At 37.9% G+C, this 22,453-nt stretch overlaps 1 protein-coding gene across 2 annotated transcripts in view; it reads right to left on the bottom strand.

Moving 5' to 3' along the window:
• The window catches only part of sh3gl3a (SH3-domain GRB2-like 3a), a 35,697-nt gene that overhangs the window by 7,713 nt on the left and 5,531 nt on the right, over window positions 1–22,453 (bottom strand). For both annotated transcript variants that reach the window (XM_017478622.3, XM_017478620.3), the window contains exons 2-8: window positions 10,026–10,094; window positions 9,323–9,395; window positions 8,051–8,194; window positions 4,203–4,336; window positions 3,811–3,969; window positions 3,150–3,253; window positions 576–700 (exon numbers count right to left, since the gene is read on the bottom strand). In XM_017478622.3, coding sequence (XP_017334111.1) covers window positions 576–700; window positions 3,150–3,253; window positions 3,811–3,969; window positions 4,203–4,336; window positions 8,051–8,194; window positions 9,323–9,395; window positions 10,026–10,094 — 808 coding nt within the window. The remainder of the gene's footprint in view (window positions 1–575; window positions 701–3,149; window positions 3,254–3,810; window positions 3,970–4,202; window positions 4,337–8,050; window positions 8,195–9,322; window positions 9,396–10,025; window positions 10,095–22,453) is intronic.

Raw genomic sequence — 22,453 nt, 5'->3', positions numbered from 1 at the left:
AGGTACAAATGTCTGAAGTTCTGTGTCTGTAAGAAAGACTGGTGTACAGGCAAGGAAAACACCATATGTATGTATGTGTGTGTATATATATATATATATATATATATATATATATATATATATATATATATATATATATATATATATACACACACACACACACATATGGTGTTTTCCTTGCCTGTACACTAACATTAGTTAGAGTCAAGACATGAACAGTGAAATAGAGAACTGAAATAGCTCTTTGTAACCTTCATTCTTAATTAAGGTTTAAATGGTTTAAAACTAAGGATATATATATATATATATATATATATATATATATATATATATATATATACACACACATGTATGTATGTATGTATATATATATATATATATATATATATATATATATATATATATATATATATATATATATAATGATATAAAACACTATCACAAATGGAACAAAAGAATGCTAAAAATGGAAACATAAAAAAAAGTCATAAATGACATAATTACATGATGAACTGCAATGGCCAAGAGCCCGGATTAGCACAAATAATTCATGCACACGTGTAGTCCAACAGTACCTGTGGATTTCAGAGAGGAAGTGTAGGAGACGCCATTATGCTGATTGCTGTTGATGGTCTCCAGGCTGGATATGATGGACTTTGGCTTGAACTCTTTCTTAGGTTTGCTGCTTGCTGTGTTTATCCTGCAAGAAAAACCCAACTCAGTATTGATTATTCATGACATACATTGCTCTTTTATACCAATGCAATATCAAGACCTCTTGTTCTGGTCAGGTCAAAATGACCCACTTTATATCTTTATAGCTAAAAATACTACTAGAAAGAAGCCAAATATTCTTAAATATAATCAAATTGTCTTGTATCAAGCAAAAACAAAAAAATCTGCCAATGGGGTAAGGCAATTTTTCTAGGCTATAATTCTTAAAACTAGCATAGCCACTGCAAGACTGTAATGGGCCTTAAACTTGACAGAAACGGCTAAATTGAAGCAAGTTGTGTTTATTACGAGCAATGAAATCTCAGTTATTTAAGACAGACTTACATAAAATGAGTATTTTGGACTCTTGATTGAGCTGACTTTAAGAATTTATTTATTTATTATAATTTAAGATGACTAATTTGCACACAAAAAAAGCTTACAATAAGACAGTTTCTTCAAACAGCATAATCAATAAGTGACTTATTAAGGCACTGCTATTTTTAGAATTTTTACTGAAACAGGGAGAAACTCTGCAATGTAGCGTCAGGGATTGCAGAAGGTGGCGGATGCGAGCGCAGTTTTTTATTGAATAAAGTGCAAAAACAAACAACACTGTGAAAACAAGAACCATAAACATAACAGTGGACACAAGGCAGAAACATGCAGACTGTGAAAAAACTAGAACTTTCCGTATATAGGGGTGCTTATTAGGGGTACCACAGGTGTGTGATCAATGGGACATGTGATGTATGGGTAATGTAATTCATGGGCAATGTAGTTCAGTGTGGATTTCAGCATAACCATGATACATAGCTGCTTCATTGACAAACTGAGGTTGTGCAAGTGGTCTTACTCTTAAAATAAGGAAAACAACCTTGTTTCTCTGCTGAGGTATTATGCACACAATTGCTTCAGCATGTTACTGGTTAAATCTTGCTCAATATTAGCTGGAATATCTTATGAAGACAGATCATTTTAAGATAAGATTAAGTTAGATTTATTTTCTTAAAGACTGAGATTATCTTTCTAACGCAAAACATGCTTGACAAGATTATGTTTCTTTTTACACAAACAAGTTCTAATTTCCAAGAAACAAGGCTTTTTTTTTTTTTTTACTTTCTTGAAATTCCTCTATTCTTGTTCTCACACCAGCAAGTGACAATGCAGTGGGACCTGGCTTAATTCCTGACAAACATCATATGAATGAAATAATAATAATAAGAAGAAGAATTTCCTGAATTATATTAAATTTTTCATTCTCAAAATCATGTTCTCTGGAATGGAAGTATTTGTGTAGTCACCAAAACAAGATTAATTGATTACTCATTATTTATAATAACCCTTTCCAACACAGTGAGGCCAAATCTCAAATGACCAGATGATATGTAGAACCTATTTAGTGCACAAGATTCCCAATAGATGGTAGACTGCGTCCATTTTAATGACATGCTGGGGTATGCGAAGAAAAGAATTTCACTGTGTTGTAATGTATATGTGATTAATAAATGACTCATTATCATTAAAGTACTAGATCAAATACAACACCCAGAAAACACAAACCTTGTATGACGCATCACTTTTGTGAAGGCATCTTGACTTCATTGACACTTCATTGCACATACAACAAATACATGCTACAAACCAACTAACCATCACTAAACTCTGAAATTCCTCCAACGACCTCCTCTAGGATTATTTTACAGAGTTCTCTACAGAGTTCTCCAATGTGTAGGCCCAGAAAAACATCCATCTGCCCATTTTCCATACTGCTTATCCTACACAGGGTCACGGAGAAACCTGGAGCCTATCCCAGGGAACTCAGGGACACCTGGTGCCTACCCATCGCAGGGCACATTTACACACATTCACACAGCCATCCACACACTACAGACAATTTGGAAATGCCAATCAGCTTCCAACACATGTCTGGACCGGGGGAGGAAACCGGAGTACTTGGAGGAAACCCCCGAAGCGCAGGGAGAACATGCAAGCTCCCAAACACAGGGTGGAGGTGGGATTTGAATCCCAAACCCCGGAGGCGCGAGGCAAACATGCCTAGTCTTATCTCATCATTAACTTTTATGTGTTCGACTCAATTTAAACAAGAAAATATTTTTTCAAATTATATCACATGATTTGAAATGTCAGTTTTAAAAAGTCTGGAAAACAGAATGTGAAAGTTTGTGTGTTTTCCTCAGCTACCATCTCTCTGAATATTCTGAAGAGGAGGGATACGACAACGCCATCAAAACAATACACTCAGTCATGGAGACACTGGAACACATGTCTATCTGTTCATTTAATGAACAATAAATAAAAGCATGCTCCCGAGTGTGTTCAGCTGATTCACAATTCACACAGAACTTCCGTGTACATATGAGCTGTGTATGTGTGTATGGCATGAATGCTTAGAAACAGCCTAGCTGATATACCTGCTCTGTAATTTGCCACTGAGCTCCTCCAGGATGTCGGAGGATTGACGATGATACTCCAGCGCTGCCTCGATCAGTGCTGCTAGCTGACTCACCTGCTCCACCTACAGGCAGGGGCAAAAACAGCACGTTCACAAATACTGAGGAATGCCCCCTAAGTGCGGTGAGGTGTGTGAGCAATTGAATGTTAGAACGCCAAAAACTGTGGGTTTTTTTTTTTTTGCTGGTGTGCTTTCCTCAATTCTTATCATTGTTATAAACAGAACAGACTAACATACTGTAGAAAAAGCTACAGTGCTACCAAAGCACTGTCGAATTCCTGAATCTGATTGGTCTGAAGGTGTAAATAGCTTTATATTTCTATTATAGAAAATGAATCAATAGCAAAATTAAGCTATAAGTGTTTAAAAAGCATGACGTGTCTTTTTTCGAACTTTGGGGCGCGCTTTTATCGGAAAAATAGCCTCATGCTCACGCACCACCGTCACACGCATCACTAATATATAGTACATTTAAACATCTTCGTTGTACATTACTGACAAAACAAAGGCTTTCAGAAGTGCATTTATAAACCCACTAATGTTCACTCATAGAATACAACCTCAGCAGGAAAAACCTCCTGTCATTTTGCAAATCTACTGCAATGTTCTGGAGAACTCACGTCATTTTCTAAGAAGTTGAACATGCTCCTCTCTGCAAGTTCCTTGGACTCCTCAAACTTCTCCACGGCCTGCTTGATTTCATCATCGGGAATCTTCCCCTGCCGCTTCTTCTTATAGTCGAAATCTAACCGCCGTCCCTCCAGCTTCTTTAGATGATGCTAATAAAAGAAGAGGAACTATATTTAGTGACTGCTTTCAGTGATCATGTCAGTAACGCTGCAGTGTTCGATATCTGAAGGACACCTCGACGCTCTAGTAAACCAATATAATAAACTATAGAACATTTGGTAGTGTACTACATCTCACTATAAAATGACTTCAGTAAGCATCCAATACAGAAAAGTATGTTTATTGTATGCCTATTGTATTGTTTGGAGTCTTGACCTCTTACCCCAATCTCCTTCAGGTCCTTGTCCTGCAGCGTCTGCAGCGGATCGATGAAGTTCTGCTTCACGTTGATATCGAGTGAGTCTTTAACATCGCCCATTTGTTTCAGAGCCTCGCCCACATCCAACAGAGCACCACCTGCATGACACATGCACTCTCCTTAGCAACTGCAGAGATGTCAATAAAGAGGTTCAATCAACATGCTGCGTGACCTCTCTTTTTTAAAACAGCGTATACTCTTAATAGATTCTTCCATCAGCTTGTAGAGCGAATATTACTTAACATACAGAGCCATTTCTTTCACAAATTCTGTGTCGCAAACAAAAGCAGCTTGTCTCCTCTAATCCTAAGTCCTCTAAGCACTTTATGAGGTACCTGCCCGATTCATTCAAAGCACATTTGGTGCAAATTCCTCACCTTGTTCAATTAATTATTGTTATCAATATGGATATGTTTTCCTAATTCGCTGCTGTTTCCTGCCTTCTGTTGAGAGTGAGTATTTAAAAATAGAAGACTATCAATAAATGCTTCGGTACATACATACGTATGACATGTGTGTATATTTGGTTATATCCTTATATTTGTAATTATATTTGGTTATTTGTAAAATCTGCATATAATAACATATAACAATTATTTATATTTACAGTGGATTGGTCTTTCAAACAGTCCAGGATTTTGTGATTTTGTGACCTCAAAAACGAACGCAAAATCAAGAAAACTCTGGAATATTCAGAGGAGCTTGTAGTTTTTCAGAAAGCAGATTTGGACCAAGACGTATCATGTGACGTCTTTGCAACACACATTCAGTCAAAGCCCTCTTCGATTCACGTGCTGTCATGTCACAGCAAATCATTGACTACCTTTCCCATCCTGCACTGTGGCCTACAAATATGGCCGCCATGGACTGCAATTCCCAGAACACTCATTCATTCTAATCTGTCACGTATTCCACGTAATAGAGGTTAGGATGGATGCAAGTACAGATAAGCGCTTTTAATAAAGAGAGACAGGTAGACAAATCCAAATCATAAGACAATAGCATTGTCAAAAACAGGCAGTGGGTCAGGCGACTGGCAAACTGGCATAAACTGGGCAAGGCAAGAATCGAGAACGAGAGACCAGAAACAAGATCAAAGAATTTGAATCAAAATGAGGAACAGGCTACAAATGCTTGGTATGGTGATATCGCTCAATACTTCGTTAAGTCATTGTGTTCAAACAGTCTCTTTATACTGTGGTTGTGAGTGCTGTGAATTTGATGCAAGTGTGCGTGATTAGAATGAATGTGTTCTGGGAATTGCAGTCCATGGCAGCCATGTTTGTAGGCCGCAGTACAGGAAGGGAAATGTAGTCACTGGTCTGCTGTTAAATGACACGTGCGTTGAACATGAGTACAGCTAAAAGGTCGCATTTACCAACAAACATCACTGTGAAAGACCGCGTAAAACGATTTTATGCACTTGAAATTCTGCGAATTCAAGTAGTTTTCCCTAAAAAAACACCAAAAAATTCCGCAAATTGCATCTCGCATTTTGAAAAAAGCTGCGGCAAAATCAAGCTTTTTTGACCGCAACAATCACACACACGGAAATCTACTGAATCCTGTACGGACTGTTCAACTGCAATACCGTGCATTACCAAACAGAATTCATAACTTATACAACTGATGAAATTTCACTGGAAACCTCGTGTACCATGCTGAACTTTTACCATTTCACCCACACATATAGTCAGGTTTAAAAAAAAGTTATTTTAGCTGTCTACCACAGTATATTTTAGTTGAAATTAAATAAGCCATATTTATATTTGGTCCTACCCTTTTAAAGGGTCCAAAAGTAATTAGCGAAATTGGCTGCTCAGCTGATACGTGGCCAGGTGTGTATTATTTCCTCATTATTTCAATTACAAGTAAGCAGATAAAAGATCAAGAGCTGATTTTAACTGTGCCATTATTATTTTTTGGAATCTGTTGCCGTTAACTCTGGATATGAAGTCCAAAGAGCGCTCACTGCCACTAAAGCAGAGCATCATTAGGCTGAAAAATTAAAACACACCCCATCAGAGAGATAGCAAAAAGATCAGATGTGCCCAACTCAACTATCTGGTACATTTGTAAAAAGAAAGCACACACACTGGTGAGCTCAGGAACACCAAAAGGCCTGGAAGACCACAGAAAACAACTGTGGTAGATGACAGAAAAACATGTGGTTAAACAATGAACACCAGAACTCCAGGAAGCAGTCGTATCTGTGTCAGTCAACAATCAAGAGAAGATTTTCACCGGAGTAAATACAGAGGGTTTACTACAAGATGTAAACCATTAGTAAGCCTTCAAAACAGGAAGACCAGATTAAAGTCTGCCAAAAACAACTAAAAAAACAAACAAAAAAAGCCTGTACAAGTCCTGAAACAAAATCCTACGAATAGATGAGACAAATGTCAACATGTACCAGAATGATGGGAAGAGAAGAGTATGGACAATTGAAGGAACTGCTCATGATCCAAAACATACCACCTCATCTTACGGTGTGTGCATCTATGACTGAACTGGTTCCCTTGTGTTTACTGATGAAGTGACTGAATGCAGCAGGATGAATTTGCGAGCGTACAAAGCGATATTATCTGCTCAGATTCACCCAAAGGCTTCAAAACTAATTGGATAATGCTTTCCATGCAGGTGGTCAATGACCTGAGGCATACTTCAAAAGTAACCCAAGACTTTTTTAAGGGAAAGATGTGTAATGTTCTGCAATGGCCAAGACAATCACCTGATCTGAATCTGACTGAGCATGTATTTCACTTCCTGAAAGGCAAAATGCCCCAAATACAAGCAGGAACTGAACACAGCTGCAGGAAAGGCTTGAAAGAGCATCACCAGGGAAGTGGTGATGGTGATGTCTCCAATGTTGTTCATTTACTGTCTCCTTATGTACGTCCGTTAAAAGGTTTATTAAATCTTTTGGCTAAATGAGCTATGTGTTGAAGATGTCTTAAATGACACTTCATTTTCACTCACTTTTATGCATCACTTTACATCAATTTCGTATCAGTTTACTAATAAGTATTAAGTATATCATATACATACTAGTGATATTATAATATTATTAATACATTCCCAATGGACATTATCTGACATAAGCAGAAATGTAATGATACACGTTTATTACATTACATTACATTTATTTAAAATATTAAATAAAAAAATAAAAACACACGCCAGTGTAGAACTTATTTTATTGTGGCAAAATTGTGGTCTTTTCAGTAGCTAGCTTATAACCTGCTAGCTAAGACATTAATTAGCGGTTATTCCGAAAATGCTTTAAATAAATCCACACAATATGCTAACATCTGGCAGAAGACCCACAGAGACATGGCCTCTAACTATAAGTGACCTAACATTAGTTGTACTTTATTTTTCAGAATTGTTTGAACGATGCATTTGTAAGGGAAATGTTCACAGACATTCAATCACGTCTAAAGCTCTAAGGCCATAACTAAGAATTGCAAGATATGCTCACTTGTGAATTCAGACTTTTGGGCCCAGCTATAGCATTGGTGTACAAGTTAATGCTGGTGTGTGAGCAGTCCATTTGTGTGTGTGTGTGTGTGTGTGTGTGTGTGTGTGTGTGTGTGTGTGTGTGTGTGTGTGTGAGAGAGAGAAACAGTGAAAGAAAAAAAGGAGAGAGAATGTAAGTGAGAGTGTGAGACAGAGTGTGTATGTGTAAGAGTGATTTCAACATCAACACAAAGCAGGATATCCGTTGCTGTTGGTCTGCAGTTACAGTTTGCTGTAAAATGTATGTGTGCACATGAGTGTGAGTGTGTGTGTGTGTGTGTGTGTGTGTGTACCGAACGTAGAGTCCTCTCCAAGTTCACGGCCATAACGGAGCATGCAATCTCCCAGAAGCCCCTCTGTCTGTGGGTAACCGGTGGTTTTTACCTGTCCTCTGATCTTTGACATGGTGTTCAGCATCCCCAGTTTGGCTCGCGATGCTAAAAAACATCCAAACACACACTCATGAGCCACAAAGACACTGAGTAACACAACACAAAAAACAGATTGCAGAAGCAGCTGCATTAAAGTTCCTGTGGCTCAAACTTTTTATTCGTTTGGTACATTTGTACTTTTCTCTGCAGGAATTTCTACGACCCAGTGCACCACATACATTCACACTCGGTTTACTCAATTTACTATCCAATTCACCTACTGCACAGTGCTACCTGAAAATTTGTAAACCCTTTAGAATTTTCTATATTTCTGCATAAATATGATCTAAAACATCATCAGATTTGCACACAAGTCCTAAAAGTAGATAAAGAGATACCAATTAAACAAATGAGACAAAAATATTATACTTGGTCACTTATTTATTAAGGAAAATGATCCAGTATTACATATCTGTGAGTAAACCTTTTCCAGCCTGATGAGCATCAACAACTCTTTTTTCTGATGTCCTCAGAAATCTCCTTTGTTCATGTGCTGTGAAGATCAGACTTTGATAGATTCCTGTTCCTGAAATAAAACACGATGCTCCCTGACACCTGATTGTCATCCCATTGACTGAAAACACCTGACACTAATTTCACCTTCAAATTAACTGCTAATCCTAGAGGTTCACATACTTTTGCAACTCACAGATATGAATCAAATTGGATCATTTTCAACAATAAATAAATGACCAAGTGTAATATTTTTGTCTCATTTGTTTAATTGGGATCTCTTTGTCTACTTTTGGGACTGCTGAGGATGTTTTAGGTCATATCTTTGCAGAAATATAGAAAATTCTAAAAGATTCACAAACTTTAAAACACCACTGTGTTAGCATGTTTTGGGGAGATGGGAGGAAACTGGAAAACCCAGAAAAGGAAAATCTCATCACTGCCACGTCACTTCAGAGTCACGGATTTACTGCAGTTCAGATCCGTGAACAATTGAGATTATCACTGTTATATGTTAAATGTGTGAAATATAAACTGTAACAACTACAACAATCTATTTTAGTAGTTGATTTTTACTACTAATTCTTCTACTAATAATATGAATAATTACTCCCATGGTTCTCAAACACCTGGTTTGTAGCAAAGTTAAGTGGTTATGCTGCACATCCTGTGTTCTCTTACCTGGGTTTGGCTGGAGGTATTCTGTGGTTTTGGTTAGGAGCTCAAACACAGACTTGTTGGTGATATCAATTTTCTGCAAGAGAAAGTCATAGCAAAGGAAGAAATAAAGAACAAATGATGTAAGAATGCTGTCTAGTCAGGAGGACACTCCTACAGTCTATAAGCAGTGTGCTTCCATTCTCCAGTGAGTTTTCTTTAAACGGTCTACTATTGAGAAGACAGAGAATGCATTCTGTGGCTGTGTAATTTAGGATTATATTGTCATTACATTGTGGCACTTTTCAGATTAAAACTTCATGATGAATATGTAGGACATGCACAGACAGAAAGGAGTGAAAGTCTCCAGAAGAACTGTTGCAAGCGCTCCAAAAATGCATGTAACAAGCTACCAGCAGGTCTCCTTAATAAAATACACAACAGTGTATACCAGACTTTCTCTTACAACGGACTAGACAGTCTTGACAATGATTTTTTAGAGAAGTGCTCTGATTTATAGGGGGGCCAAGACTTGTACAGTAGGTCATATAGGTTTTAGTCACAAGATGACAAAAATGTAGCAAGAACTTTCCAGTAAAACAGAGATGAAGAAATTCATCTATGAGCTGATTCACTTGTGTACTCATTTCAGCAGGAAACTGGTTAAAGTAGGGGATAAACATAACAGGAGAAGTGAACTTAGCAAAGACCAAGAAGAAGTCCTTACCCTCTCCATCTCCATGAAATCCTCATCAAGCTTTGTCCCTTCAGCACCGCTTATCTTCTCACTCAGTAACTGAGTACGAGAGAGACAGAGACAGAGATAAATACAAAATATCTTCAGTACTGCTATTTATTTTAGTATAAATAAAGTAAGGAATTAAATTAACATGAGCCATGAGCATAGCTGGTGAGCACTGGGTCAGCGTATCCTTCAAACCATGTGCTAGAATTCTTTACAAGACAACGCATCACATCACATTTTATTCATTCAACCACTCGAAATTGACAACTAATATAATGATCAAATATGGTATAATTTGTCAGATGGCTCAGAGGTCTATTTAAGTACACTTTGGTGATATCACAGTGTCACTTTATTTTCTGAAAGTTTTCACTGACATGCATTTATCCTTATACACAAAACAGACCAGCCAATAGTCATAAACTGACAAACATACTATATATTAGATATCTAGATAGAGCAGGGGTGTCCAATCTTATTCTGAAGATAAGTGCAGGTTTGTGGGTGCAGGTTTTCATTCCAATCATGCAGGATTCCAACTGTTTAATCAGATTCCACCTGATTTCACCTATTTAATCAGCTGAGCTTGGCTTTTCAGTACACTCAGATGTGGGTTGTGGTTGGCTGGAATGAAAACCTGCACCCACACCAGCCCTTTCTGGATAAGACTGGACATCCCTGAGACAGAGGATGTGTTCTGGTGTCTGGAACAGGTCATGTAATAAACACAGTAATAAAAACAAGTGTACTGTCTCAGGTTTTAGAGCAACCAATCACACAGTACATAGAGCAACTTGTGTAATATCGAATCTCAACACACTTATAAAGTGGAAAGGGGAAACTGAATTGTGCAGGGTACAATTCCTGAATATGGAACCGGAAAGCATTTGACAGGGTCAACAGGAAGAGGAAGAGGAGGAACAGGGAGAGCAGGAATTAAGAAAAAGAGAGACAGACAGGCAAAGCGCAAAATTATTGGATTACCATGTGATAAACCTCCGCTTTATTTATTTATTTGTTTGTTTGTTTGGATGTTTGTTTTCAGCCAAAGTATCGTTCTGGTATCGAGAATCGCTACACTACACAAACGTTCGCATTGCGACAACCCTGAAAGAAACGGAGCAATAAAGTTAATCTCTTAACATAACTCTATTGCTAGCACAACACACAGTCACCTCACATTTAAACACATATCAGATAAAAATGAATACTTTAGCCAGACTTAAATAATGTCTTTTTACGTGAAATACAAAGAGACAGCACCCCAGCTCATAGACGTTAGCCAATGACAGCCAAAAACATTTTGTTTTCTTTTTTTATTGAGGGAGCAAACATGATATTTCATGTCAGAGACGTGTAAATCACCGAAATATAACACTCTCACGCTGGAACAGACTGGCATGTGGGGGGAAAAAGTCATAAAGTCACAACACAACACTCATCTCATCTCATAGATAAACATGCTAGCCAGGCTTGAATGGTATCTTTTACACTGGATGTAAAGAAACCACAATTTCCAGACAAAACTTTGGCCAATGACATTTCCCCTAGTCCACGTTAATGCACTTGACTAGCTAATGAGCTCACTGTTAGTTATTACATTATGGTTAGCCACCGTTTTTTTTTTCAGCTTTGTCAATTATGTTTCTGGGCAACACTCTAATTTAATCTAATATAAAGATAATAATTAAATTAATCAATGATCTCTCTATACTTTGTTCTCCTGCCTGCCTACTCTCTCTCTCACTCTCTCTATATTTCTATGTTCCATAACAGCTGCATCCTGAGGTCGACCAAACACTCACGCACGGCCCCGTTAAACACCCACACACGGCCCCGTTAAACACCCACGGCTTGTAAAGCAAGTGAACAGTGAAGCGGTTTGAAACAAAAAAAATGTACTATGAAAAGAAAAAAAATACTACAACTACTGCACTCTGCAATGAGAATTCCCCTTTAACCCAGAGCATGTAGATCAAACTGATGCTCCCACTCTTACTGATGCTGAATAAGACTTGTGTCATGTGTCATCGGTGGGACTGAAGCAAGTTTAACAGAGAAAACAAGCAGCAGCATTCGACACTTACCCAGGAAAGAAAGGTGAGGAAAATACAAAAATCCAGGCCTTTCAGCAGCAGTGTAATTACACCTTAGATATAACTGTATTATAATATTAACATATAATTAAATATACGTCTCAATCAATGACCATAAAAAGAAACAATTTTCTACACGGCTTTAAAAGGTGACAAAAGAATTTGAATGTGAATTTTGTGTATTTGAATTATATACACTTCACATTAAATAAAACTCTTTTTTTTTTTTGGGGGGGGGGGGGGGTGTTGTGCTTTTATTTAATATGTTTACTGTGGTAAATATATGTGGTTTATTTCATACGTTTACATTCTTAATCGTTGTTTTTTCCCCATTTTTAAAAAAATAAATAGGTGTTAAAATTTCAGATTTTAAAAATTCTGAGCCTGAAATACAAAGGGCACAGGGCGGGGGACGCCCTGGACAGAGGGGCAGCCCATCGCCAGTGCACAATCGCACATTCACACGTTACGGACAAGTTCGAGATGCCAATCGGCCTACAACGCATGTATTTGGACTGGGGTAGGAAACCCAAGTACCTGGAGGAAACCCCAGAAGCACGGGGAGAACATGCAAACTCCACGCACACAGGGTGGAGGTGGAATTTGGACCCCCAACCCTGAAGGTGCGAGGGAAATGTGCTAACCACTTAACCCCCCCACCTTGTGAAAGCAAAACAATAAAGGCCTGTATTTGTGTGGGATGATGCCAACTACTTCCATGCTGATGAGGCATGACCCATCAGTGTTGTGCTGCTGGGATCTGATCAGTACGATTCAACTGGGATTTGCCAGAGGCGGTGTGAGTAGAGACAGTCCACTGGTTAAAATCTGAACGGGACAGAGTGTAATGCTCAACATGGTGATGTATTATGTAGGTCCATTCGTCTTGTTGGTAAAGATGTTAGTAGGAAACGCCTGGCCTGAATCTGATTCTTACACTCATGCATGTACAGATATAGGGCACTTTACTCTTTTAATTTTGGAGAAACACGCTTGCACAGTAGCCAGGACAACCTGAAAAAAAAAAAATAGTAAAGTAAGCGTAGGTTTTACTGGAGCGAATCCAGGAATCATTGTCAGAGGTTAGAACACAGGCAGACAAAGTAATCACAAGCATATCCAAAACGTAAGTCAAACAACCGAGCAAAGAGGAACTAGAACAGGGAAGCACAGGGCTAAGAAACACACAATAACAATATACAAGACTTCTTGCAGGAACACAGTCACAACAGGGTACAAACAAAATAAATATGGGCTGACATAATACATTGGGTAACAGACCAATGACATGACAAAATAAACAAAAGCACATGGCGATTGTTAGGAACCGCAATGTGAAGGAGGAAGCCATGACAGGTCATCATGTAAATCCATTTCTAGTATATGTGTCTCTATCCATTCAAGTAGATAGGGGCCTGGGCTTGTATGACTGAAACTAACTCCTCAGGAGCGTTGTAAGATGGCTGCCAAGTGGACAAACTTTACTAGGAGGAATTTAGCACTGTCTAATTAAACCCGAGCTTGGGTTACTCCACTCTAATGACTTTTTCTGATAACGCAGTAATACAATGCATTACATTTTAAATATATATAATCTGATTACAGATACTGATGTCAATAAAATCGTTACTTGCATTACACATTCATTGTTAAGAAAACAATATTAACTAAAATGCATTTTTAAAATAAATCACGCTGCCAGGGGTGTAACCTGGCCTGGGCATTCGGTGCTGTAAACACGAAGATTTATTTCTTTAGCCCCGAATAATTCTCCGCTTGTAGCGGTTTGTCACTACGTAACTGAATGTCAGTAAAAGAACACAGTAGTGTTGTAATTTTATATCTTCAGTGCACGGAGGCGAGACCAATCAGACAGGGTTTACAGGAAAATATGTGGAAATACTCATTTCTTATTGGCTGACAGTCAGTGTAAGGAAAAATGGATACACGCTGATTTTTTTTTTAAATCGGTAAATGGGATGAAACTGAAGCAGTAACATCCTCTGATGCTGAGCAGAAAAACCAAGGTGTGTAAATGTCTATATGAGTTCCAGTTTACATGAACATGATATGAGCAGAGCCGACAAAACATTACTATATTTTACACATATTTAAATAATGTTCATAAAATAAATCCCTACTGATGTGGGGTGTGGAGTTTATGTTACAGTTAAAGATTCCCAAAATACAAAAAGTTTGAGAACCCCTGTCCTAAACCAACATAAAACCCAGCTGAGATGAATTCCTGAGCTCTACGTAGACCTACCATATGACTTTATGATTAGATTTCAGTGAACTGAGTGTGCTTGTGTGCTTGCGTGGACATGAGTAAAAGGTGCAGCTATAATGCAGTGCAGTTCTGGAAGCCTGACCAGTCTGTCCTTTGTGTGCGGAAATGAAAACACAGCTTCCAAGCTTCAAAGTGAAAACAGCGGGAACCTGCAGGCAAAAAAAAAAAACATCAAATGCCGAGCCCAGGATGTGAAAACTCTGCTCTGGTGAGGGGTTCCTGATGGAAAAGATGAGCCTTCTTTATTAACTATTACTGTATTTGCCAGTACTTTTCTTTCACTGTTCAAAAACTAACCCATGTTTCATTAGATTGATGTACAGAGCTGCTTTATTCAAGCAGCTGATGTGAAAGTAATAACCATTTAAAAACCATTTCAGAATATAATTCCCTTCTGTTTTTGTTTATCGATTGTTTTTTTGAGTTCTATCACAAACGGTTAAATATACAGTATGGAAGAGTCCATATAAAATTTAATCTACTGAGTCTTCTTATTGTTTTGTGATCCTGGAGACTCAGTATATCATCGAATGGAGAGGGGATGAAACTGAATGCAGAATTTCATACGTTATTCGGATTTGCTGTTTACGGAGTCGTATAATTCGCATTTGGCTGAGACTAGAGATGTGCATCGAGACCAATCAAGGGACTAGGATGCAAGGAAAAAGTCACATGAGCAAGAAGATTTGTAAAGGTCAGATTTGAAGCTCACATGACAACGACTACGTTCATTAACATGAATGTCCTTAATGTCTGGTCAGGGTCACAGTGGGTAAAATTAGGCTACTGGTTTGTTTATATTTCTGGAAATAGAAATTGCCAGAACAGTCGTGAAGTAGAGTGATGTAGCCAAGGACAGTGCTGGCATTTCTTCCAGTGTATTCCTTTTATTCCAGTGTTTCCTAGGATGTAGGGATGTATATGGTTCACACACACACACACACACACGCACACACGTGTGTGTGTGTGTGTGTGTGTGTGTGTGTGTGTGTGTGTGTTTGTGTGTGTGTGTGTGTGTATATATATATATATATATATATATATATATATATATATAATCTTCTGGTTTAGGCCCCACACACTTTAAACAAATAACACAACAAATATACAGGTGTAATTCAGGTAGACATGACAGATGGAAGAAATCCGACTCGCTGTCATGACAGAATCCCTTTGTGAGGCTTTGTAGAAGGATATGACCAATTAGGTCAGGACAAAATTAGTCATTGGTCTATTATGGTATCACAGTGAGATGAACTGAGCTGAATATATAAATATTCTGAGACTGAAATTACTCTGTAAAATGAACCCTACAGAAGAAGAGTTTCAAAAGCTCTCACTGAAACAAATATATGCAAGTCGACATAATATGTTTCTGCGAAAAGTCACATTTCAATTCACCACATTTCCAGTACTAATATGGGGTATAAAAATGAATAAATGAATAGTGAAATTTAGCTTATGAATAAAGAAGGCTTACAGTTTACAGGAGTTTAGTGCAATGCAAACAGCATGCTGCAAGGAGAGATCATTGAAGCCAAAATGTTTGTCAACAAGTTGGTGACTTTTATATTTACAATAAATACATTTAAATAAATACCTTTATATAGCCACATATCAACCTTTCTCTCTCTATTTGTAGCATTTTGTTGTAAAGTGATTTTAAAATAAAGATGATAATTGCTTTTAATCGCACACATCTCCGCAGAGAAACAGTAAATATTTGAGCTTGTGTGGTCTGTTACGATAGGCTTATACGTCATGGCTTGGCATCCTATTTTCCCCAGGAAATCCAAACTGCAGCTGCAAATCCATCAGCGTTTACACTAATTCACTGTTATCACACATAATGACAGGCTGAAACATGTTTGACGTCAGGACAGCTTGTTTCCTTTTATCAATCACCGCTTATCGACCACCTACAAGGCCAAGCAGAGCTTAGATTAGCAGCTAATAACACACATTGTTACTGTGGCGGGTTATATATAGTTCAGTTCAATTCAGCTCATTTACATCACTAGGTATTTTTGTATTAAAAATCATATATGTTTATTTATTTATATTTTTTTTATTATTATTACATATATTCGATTAGGATATTTCCAGGAGTTGTAAATCCAGCTGCTTTTATACTAATTCACCGTTATCACACATAAGTACAATTGCTGGAAAAGTCAGGAGGAATATGGTTGAAGTAAATATGCATGGAAGTAAATGGATACATTCGATTCTTTCAACTGATCTTGATCTAAACTGATCTACAGTCACTTGCCACTTTATTAGGAACAGCAGTTCAGTGCATAAAATCATGCAGATACTGGTCGAGCGCTTCAGTTAATGTTCACGTCAAACATCAGTATGAGGAAAATGGAATCCCAGTGACTATGACCATGGCATGGTCGTTGGTACCAGATGTGCAGGTTTGAGTTTTTCAGAAATATCCTGGGATTTTCATGCACGACTGTCTCAAGAGTTTATATATAGGGGTGCCAAAACACTGGAAAACATCCAGGGAGCAGCAAGGTGGAAACACCTTGTTAATGAAAAGGGTCAGAAGAGAATGGCCAGACTGCTTTGAGCTGGCAGGAAGGCTATGGTAAATCAAATAACCAGTCTGCGCCACCGTAAGGATTAGAAATACGTCACCTGGTCTTTTTTTTTTTTTTTTTTTTTACAGTTTTCACCTGTCCAATCCAATTCAATTCAATTCAGTTTAGTTGTATCGCGCTTTTAACAATGGACATTGGACACTGTCCCAAAGCAGCGTTACAGAAATATATAGATTCAAGATATATATTTTAAATGTATGAATTTATCCCTAATGAGCAAGCCAGAGGCGATGGTGGCAAGGAAAAACTCACTGAGACGAGATGAGGAAGAAACCTTGAGTGGAATCTTAAGTGAACCTGTGATTCCTGCCACTATAACCTCAGATTCCTGTTCTTGGCTCACAGGAGCAGAACCTGATGTGGTCTTATGCTGATGTAGCGCATCTGCCTCAAAGTGTTCTGAGATGCTTTTCGGCACGTACTTATATACAATATAAATACTTATATATAATATAAACATATATATGTTATATACACACACACACACACACACAAACATATATAGTCTGAAAAATAGTACTGAAAGTTTGCCCCCATCTAATTAATTGGAAAAATAATCGGCAGATTAATTGATTATGACAATAATCGTTAGTTGCAGCCCTAAAATTTTCGTCAATATATTACATTCAAACGGATTATTGAGAAAAGGGAGAATGAGACAATGGTGTGTTTTGTCAGAACTGCCTTCCAAATGGGACAAACTGTATCCCAGGGGCCCAAAAATGTTGCCCAGACAGCTGTCTCTCTGGGCATCCCACTCGGGAAAGCAACACAGGGTTAGAGATGACATCCTGAACATGCTGAATCTCAAATAAGGTTCCATAAACATGAAGCTGTACAATAACATGCTGTATATTACACTAACGATGGTGCTTCCTGCATTGAGGAGAATGAACAATAAACATGGCTGAGATGGTGTTCTCTTGTTGTTGTTGGTGTTGTTGTTTAAACAAAGCATGCACCTTAACTTTTTTAACTCTCCAAAGAATTGCGACAATACAGCTGTGGGATAAAAGGAGCAACTATAAGCCTTTTCCTTGAATTGTATGAGCCTAACAATAACAACATGACAGCTAAGACAGCATTTCTCTGGTCGCTGTAATGCAGATATGAACTGCAAATAAAATGACAGGCTATGTAATCTGATAAACAATAAACAAGTAATAAAATCTAACCTAAACACAGTGATTATTATATTCTGAATTACCGAATACCTTATTAAGATGGCCTTGTCAACCATTTTTTACCCTTTTGAAATTGCATCATATTGCGATGCTTTCTGGGTAAATACTACTACTATAGTAGTATTATACTATATATACTTTACAGTCATGTTGAACATCTTTTAAGATCGCAGCAATGACTAAACTCAGCGGAAAAGGGTGAGGCGAAGTCTACGAGAGCACAACAACAACAGCATTACAGTGTTGTGAGCGTGTGTTTGGATTGTTAGCTTTGGGATATCGATGACTGCTGTCAGCTATTCCAGGATTTGTGGCTTTCTTTTTCCATTCCAGTGACAGTGTGAGAGATGAATTCTGCACTCCAAAGCAGAGAGAGCTTTACAATGTGATCTTCGCACCCCAAGACCTTTAATGGATTTTATAAAACACACTGCTTGTCTCTCTTGAATTATGATTTTCTTCGATTGTTTGATTTACATCCTCGACTCTGGATAGGACGCAACTGCATTCTAAAATTATATTGAAGATTCTGCAGATTGTGGAGTGAGCGTATGGTTGTTTGTCAGCCCTCAGGATGTTTGTATTAACTGGGTCACAGATGCACAGATGGTAGCATAGAAAAATGATTCTACCAAGTGGCATGTAGGGTTGCATGGTATACTGGTACTACGGTAGTATCACGATACTAAAGCTTCAAAATACTGCCGATGCCACTGTATTTTTTTTTAACAGTAGTATCGTCAGTACGGTAGTACCTGAGTACTGTTGTATAGTGGCAGCTCTACATGTCTAGTTTCTACTACAGTTGAGGTGAACTATTAAGTCTACTCATATATTTTCTCTTAAACACTAGTTCTTGTCATATTGCTACACATATGGGCATGAGTTTGTGAAATACAGCAGCCAGATACACCAGCTGAACATAACTTCTAGTGTTGTCAGTCTGTCATTATTATACACAGACATTGGACATTTTCTGGTGTTTATACACAGGCTGATTACTGTAAACTGAAATCTTGAATAAACATAGTGCATTTTTGTGACTGAAGCCACTGATCTATGGTTACTGAGATTACTGCTCTGACTATATGCAACTTCCTGAAACACGTTAGACATCCTGTTCTCCCTCGATGTGTTTTCTCAGGGACCTTAGAGAGATGTATTCCCAGACACCACCTCCTCTATTACGCATATGAAATTGACTGTTACCAAATGCATACACTCGAGCTCAAAAATCCGAGCTTACCATTATAAAGCATTCTTATTTCATCAGCTATCAAATACTAGTACAAAATTATAATTCTGAGTCTATTACTTGACTGTCAATAATTGAAACAAATATTTTTTATCTCTGTGAGAAATCCTCATATGAAACTGAAATCGATCTGAACTTCCCTTTCAGACAACATTTAAATTGTTGGGACAACATACATTTCATTCAAATAGTAACACGCACACATATTTTCTAGGCATTCCTCTATGTCGGCTTATTAGTAACCATACAGCAACCATTTCTTTTTATTCCCACAGCCCATAACATACAAAGCAATTGTAGGAGTGATAGGCAAGTCTCATGTGAGTACATGTTTAGTAAGGGCTTATTAGGACCCAGTAATCATAGCAATAGATCAGAGTCAGGATCAGGGAACAAGCAGAAACAAGAGAGAAAGCCAAAAACAAGCTATGATTAGAACCAGAAATTACGGGAACATGACAAATGCTCGGCATGGCGTCACCAAGAAATGTAAGCAACTAGAGTCAGAATTGCGGAGAGACATGCAATACTTCAATACTGCACAGAAAAGCCAAGCATGGGATAACAGCCAACAAAGGATCTCAATATCTAGCAACTAATGAATGAATTGGCAGCAAAGAACACCACGAAGCTGTCCATAACGTTCTGATATTAGGACACTTTGGTGGGTGTTGTTTTACTTACACCAGGGACACTAGCATTTTTTTTTTTTTTGCATTTTTTTGCACTGTCAGAGCTACTGTTATAGAAACTGAATCACCTTCTTACAATCCAGATTTGACAATGCAACAACACTGTGGTATAAAGAGTTTATAAAATAAGCTAAAATAGGACACAGGTAAAACAAATCAATTATAGGGAAAAACAAAAACAAGAAGCTGTCACCAAATAAGGAAAACGGATGTTAAATGACAGGTAATTAACCTCAGGTCTCCTGGTATTTTGTTCATCTTGTTCATTGTGTTACAGTCCATACAGGATTTTGCAGCATTTATTTCTTTTGTGAATCAAAGGGGCTTTGGCTGAATGCACGTCGTGATGACGTCACATGACGCGTTTTGGTGCAGATCTGCAGTGATTTTGAAAAATCGCAAACTCTTCTGAGTATTGCGACGTTTCCTTGATTTTGCATTAACTGCTGCAATCGCAAGAATCACAAAATCCTGGATGGACTAGTGTGTTAAATAACTGATTATTGGTACACGCTTAGATTCCCATTACTATTTCAAGGACATCAATATGTAACAAATTCATTTTGACATGTGATCTATAGGGATCTAACAATAATTGGTTAGACGATGTATTGCAACACAAAATATTATTATTGCAAACCCTAAATCATTGCCACTACTCTAGCTAATGCTTCGATGTTTGATTAAGTTGAAACTCTGACTGACAGCAGCAGAGATTTTTTTGTGGTTAAAATTCTTACAGTGAAAACTTACAGTGATGTTGTCGCTTCTTAATTTGTAATATCATAGGATCATAAACAATGATAAACGTTAAGGCAACATTTATCCTGAGATGAAATTGTATATTGGCATATGCCTAGTCACCTATCATTCCTACATCTATAAATAAGTAATAAACGTCTTCACTGGATGCCGCAATGAAAACAAGCAGTGGTGGCTCCAATAAGTACTTCACATTCTCTTCGTTTCAACACCTTGTGCCCGCCTTCAGAAGCACAAGAGCCATTACAGCAGTGCATAGTGTGTAATCACTGAGTAATGTGTGTAATAAACACTGGTGTGAGTGACACTCATCTTGAAGGCGTGAGTGCTCTAAATACATAGGATGTGATCAATATTTAATGAGTGAACATGGTTGTGCAAACAAAGCTTCCTTTGTTAGTGTTACTGTGCTCAGAGGCTCAGGGTTCACGTAAATAAAGGACACGCGCTACACATTTTGCTTGTGGGCTAGATTTGGACACAAACACCTAGCACATACACTGATTTTTTTTTATAGGGAGCAATATGTTCTGCTTTGTATTACATACACTATGTGGTCAAAGGTTTGTGGACACCTCACCATCACATCCCATTATAGATTTATTCCCCCTTTGCTGTTATTATATTCTCCACTCTTCTGGGAAGGCTTTCCACTAGATTTTGCAGTGTGTCTGTAGGGAATTTGTGCTCATTCAGCCACAAGAGCATTAGTGAGGTCAGGTTCATCCCAACCTTGCAACCTTGGTTCATTCCAGTTCATCCCAAAGGTGTTCAATGTGGTTGCGGTCAGGGCTCTGTGCATGTCTTCATGAAGCTCGCTTTGTGCACAGGAACACTGTCATGCTGGAACAGGTCTGGACCCCATTAGTTATAGTGATGGGAAATTGTATTGCTACAGCACACAAAGACGTTCTATACAAGTGTGTGCGACTTAGTGGCGACAATTTGCGGAAGGACTACATATGGGTGTGACAGTCGGGTTTCCCTAAACTTTTGGCCATATAATGTACCTGCTTACCTGCTATCATTGGGTTTATAAAAATATATTATTTCTTAGTCAGAGTGACAATCGCTTATGTTCACTCTCATCCGAGGAACAGAAGAAGAAACATGCTCGGCTCCTTTATATTCACTGAATGTTAAATCTGAAAATGGCACAAACGGTGCACAAATATTCTTCCTACCTGGGTAGCCGACCTGTGAATGAAATTAGGGATAATATTTATGTCCTATGTGTTGCTTGTTACAATGTAACTTATTATCAGTACATGCCTAATGTAATATACAAATGGCACAAAGCTCGTAATCATATGATTTCATACCATTAGACATGTGCTAGTCCTCAATATTTATAGCCTGACAGTGTATAAATGCAGGTGCTGCTCAAATAATGCTGCCTATAATCAAACTCCTCCCAGTAAGGATATTCTGAAGTGTCCATTGTCCATGCCTTAGAAATAGAGGTGAATGGGGAATTTAACAGGAGGTATAATGAAGGTATAACATACATACCAAGATATAT

This window comes from Ictalurus punctatus, chromosome 10 (assembly GCF_001660625.3).
Source record: "Ictalurus punctatus breed USDA103 chromosome 10, Coco_2.0, whole genome shotgun sequence".
In the NCBI taxonomy this organism is placed as follows: domain Eukaryota; kingdom Metazoa; phylum Chordata; class Actinopteri; order Siluriformes; family Ictaluridae; genus Ictalurus; species Ictalurus punctatus.
This window is presented reverse-complemented; position numbering and strand designations above follow the sequence as displayed.